At 42.1% G+C, this 3,790-nt stretch overlaps 1 protein-coding gene across 4 annotated transcripts in view; it reads right to left on the bottom strand.

Annotated features, from left to right (window-relative positions):
* Positions 1-1,794: 1,794 nt before the first annotated feature.
* Positions 1,795-3,790, bottom strand: part of ORC3 (origin recognition complex, subunit 3) — a 73,829-nt gene continuing 71,833 nt past the window's right edge. For 3 of the 4 annotated variants that reach the window (XM_011941894.1, XM_011941895.1, XM_011941897.1), the window contains one exon: positions 1,795-2,234. In XM_011941894.1, the coding sequence (XP_011797284.1) occupies positions 2,129-2,234 (106 nt within the window). In that variant the 3' untranslated portion in view covers positions 1,795-2,128. Of the gene's footprint in view, positions 2,242-3,790 lie in introns of all 4 variants that reach the window. The other variant, XM_011941896.1, reaches the window with a different exon arrangement.

Here is a 3,790-nt window from a genome sequence, read left to right as displayed (position 1 = left end):
GCTCACTGCAACCTCCGCCTCCCAGGTTCAAGTGATTCTCCTGCCTCAGCCTCCTGAGTAGCTAGGATTACAGGCGCCCACCAACACGCCCAGCTAATTTTTGTGTTTTTAGTAGAGATGGGGTTTCACCAGGTTGGCCAGGCTGGTCTCGAACTCCTGACCTCAGGTGATCTGCCTGCCTCAACCTCCCAAAGTGCTGGAATTACAGGCGGGAGCTGCTGCAGCCAGTTCATCTAGCATTTTTATGTGCTTGAAGCAAGTGAGGTGGGGAGGGTGAGCAGCTACCCATTAATGTCATCTCAGCCCACCACGTTGCCAGAGGTCTAAGGTGTTCTTTATTCTAAGCTTGTATTAATACCTGTTTTTATATTCCTGAATGAAGGAGGTTTGATTATGCAGCTTGAATATCCCAAATCCTAAATCTGAAGTGCTCCAAAATCTGAAACTTTTTGCATACTGACATGCTCAAAGAAATGCTCACTGGAGCATTTTGGGTTTTGGATGCCGAACTTGTTAAGTATAACGCGAATATTCCAAAATCTAAACTCCAAAACACTTCTGTTCCCAAATATTTTGGATGACGGACACTCATAAAACTCTTCAAAGACTGTGAGCACACACACGGGCACACACACACAATCCTGTAATTACATAATTAGTTCTAAGGTTTGCAAACCAAAAGTTTTTCTGGACATGGACTTTTACCCCATATCTGCATGGTAATTTTGTATGTTAATGAGTTGTCTTAAAGTCCCAGAATTCTCTTGGGAGTAGAGCATTAAATAATGAACTTTAGCTATCTTTGTTTTCATTATGTGTTGTTGTTCCTGCCATAGAAGAGATTGAGATGTCATTTTATCGGGGCCTTACTTTCCTCATCTGAGTTGTATTTGTTTGGGATGTGATTTGTAGAGGCCTTACATACCTCTTACATGCGGCTGACGGGTCATCTAGAAGTAGAATATTTACTGCCTAAATAAAGCCAAACAGTTTGGGACTTTTTTTTTTGAGACCGAGTCTTGCTCTGTCACCCAGGCTGGAGTGCAGTGGCCAATCTCGGCTCACTACAACCTCCACCTCCTGGGTTCGAGCAATTTCCCTGCCTCAACCTTCCGAGTAGCTGGGACTACAGGCATGTGCCACCATGCTTGGCTAATTTTTTGTATTTTTTAGTAGAGACGGGGTTTCACCATGTTGGCCAGGATGGTCTCGATCTCCTGCCCTAGTGATCCGCCCGCCTCAGCCTCTCACAGTGCTGGGATTACAGACCTAAGCCACCGTGCTTGGTCTTTTTTTTTTTTAAAGTTGTAAGACTAAAGGAAATGGAGAGGCAGAGACAGTTTTGGAACCTGTAGTCACTAGGAGAAACAACCTGTAAGATATTCATGTTACTTACTCTCTCTTTTTTTTTTTTTTTTTTTTGAGACGGAGTCTCACTGGTCGCCCAGGCTGGAGTGCAGTGGTGCAATCTCAGCTCACTGCAAGCTCTGCCTCCTGGGTTCACGCCATTCTCCTGCCTCAGCCTCCAGAGTAGCTGGGATTACAGGCGCCCACCACCACACCCGGCCAATTTTTTGTATTTTTAGTAGAGACGGAGTTTCACCGTGTTAGCCAGGATGGTCTCGATCTCCTGACCTCGTGATCCGCCCACTTCGGCCTCTCAAAGTGCTGGGATTACAGGCGTGAGCCACCGCGCCCGGCCTCATGTTACTTACTGCCTACTACACTAAAGTGAGGAATGCCAATGCAAGAAATTGGGAGAGGAGGAATGAGGATTGCTAAAGCAACTGCAAATAACTTATACTCCTGGATAATGGAATTTATTACATTTATATACTCCGTAAGTTCAAGAAGGATTACTCACAATTTAGTAATGACTTTGTGGAAAGTACAGTAAAATGTGTGAGCAGTTTTAGTTACGTATTATTTGTTGGATTCTAAAGTATTCCACAGGTGTTTTGATATATGCCTGTTTGGGGTTAGCAATGTACTTTTCTTGTTAAACATCACATGGGGATTGCACATTTATCTTCTCACCAAAACAGGCTCCTCTAGTGTATGTAAATATGACTGGTCACCTTTTTCTCTTAAGCTGAATGTCATAGTTCTGGCTTCACTTATTTGCTTTCTAGCAGCCTCCCCATGTTAGCCTTGCCACATGGTCAGTCTTCTGTTTGGTAGGTTTTATAAATCCTAAAAGTTCGAGTTCAGAAACAGCTCTAATAAACCGAGCACTGGAGGCTTTAGTTAAGGAAACTGGCCGTGCTGTATTTTTGACAAAAAGGGGTTAAAATCTCAATGTTAAAATACTAGTTGGTAAAGTGGACAGTTCAAATATAAACTTCTAAATTAAACTATAACTGTTACTGGAAAACATTAATTAGTATCCACTGTCAATAACACATAAATGGAAAAGTACTTAATGCTTCCTAAGTCTAATGTTCTACATAGTATGGAAATTGCTCCCCGTCCCCACTTCTAAATGTACATTAGAAAAATAGAGAATTCAGACCAGGTGCAGTGGCTCACGCCTGTAATCCCAGCACTTTGGGAGGCCGAGGCAGGCAGATCACCTAAGGTCAGGAGTTCGAGATCAGCTTGGCCAACGTGGTGAAATCCCATCTCTCCTAAAAATAAAAAAATTAGCCGGGCATGGTGGCAGGCACCTGTAATCCCAGCTACTTGGGAGGCTGAGGCAAGAGAATGGCTTGAACCCAGGAGGTGGAGGTTGCAGTGAGCCCAGATCGTGTCACTGCACTGCAGCCAGGGCGACAGAAAGAGACTCTGTCTCAAAAAAGAAAAAGAAAATAGGGCAGCTGCCATGCTGTTACTTTCTTACATAATCTTTACTGAGGAAAGTCAAAAGTGGTTCAGTGCATGACATGCGTTTAGGTTAGATAAATTCAACTTAGTACCCAGCAAAAGAAAAGTAAGGCACGGCTACTTACTCTACTCAGTGAATCTTGTGCCTTAGATATGAATCTGCTGGTCTGTGTGAGGCCAGTTCCTCTGTACCTTCTAGTGTAAAAAGCATCTTGCTGTATGAGTGTTGTTCAAAGTAATGGTTTTTAAACACTGACAATTTTATCTGGTGCTCATATGCATCATTTGAAACCACACTGTACATAGTGATGGTGTCCTTGTATTGGAAGACCTTCCCTGTTGCCAACTTCCTTACCTTAAATAGATGGAAAATCATTAAAATCACCTATTCTTTCCCTAGATTTGTACTATTGTTTAAAAACAAAACACATGGTTGGAGGCAAGACTAGAAGAATATTGAGAAAAAATATTGAGCTAATTGCTATGAAGGGAAACCATGGAAATCTCATTGACTTAACGTGAGAAATTTATTCTTTGATCATACTCATTTGGTGGGCTGTGTTCCACACCCTCACTCAAGGACCCCTAGAATGACAGAGGCTCTGTCTTTAATACATGGATTCCAAGGTGTCAAAGCCTCTATTTGTCCAGTTGCTTTCTATGATAATGGTAGTACTTGTGTTTAGTTTGCATATAATAAATTTCGTAACATTCAAGCTGACAGTCCTGGGTACATATGTAGAGGTGTTTACATTCTGTTGAATAAGAAATCCTGGCACCTTTTAAATGAAGATGAAAAGATACCTAATCTAACTTAACTACCTATGCTGGTCATTGTCTTTCCCAAAGCTCTGCAGGGCTAGGTGCTTTCTGCTCTGACTTGCAGTTGATTATTTATGATACCTTGGGGTTTCCCCTTATTTTTAGCCTTGGCAACATTTTGACTTTTTTTTTTTTTTTTTTTTTT

This window comes from Colobus angolensis, unplaced genomic scaffold (genome assembly GCF_000951035.1).
Source record: "Colobus angolensis palliatus isolate OR3802 unplaced genomic scaffold, Cang.pa_1.0 Scaffold203, whole genome shotgun sequence".
Taxonomy (NCBI): Eukaryota; Metazoa; Chordata; class Mammalia; order Primates; family Cercopithecidae; genus Colobus; species Colobus angolensis.
This window is presented reverse-complemented; position numbering and strand designations above follow the sequence as displayed.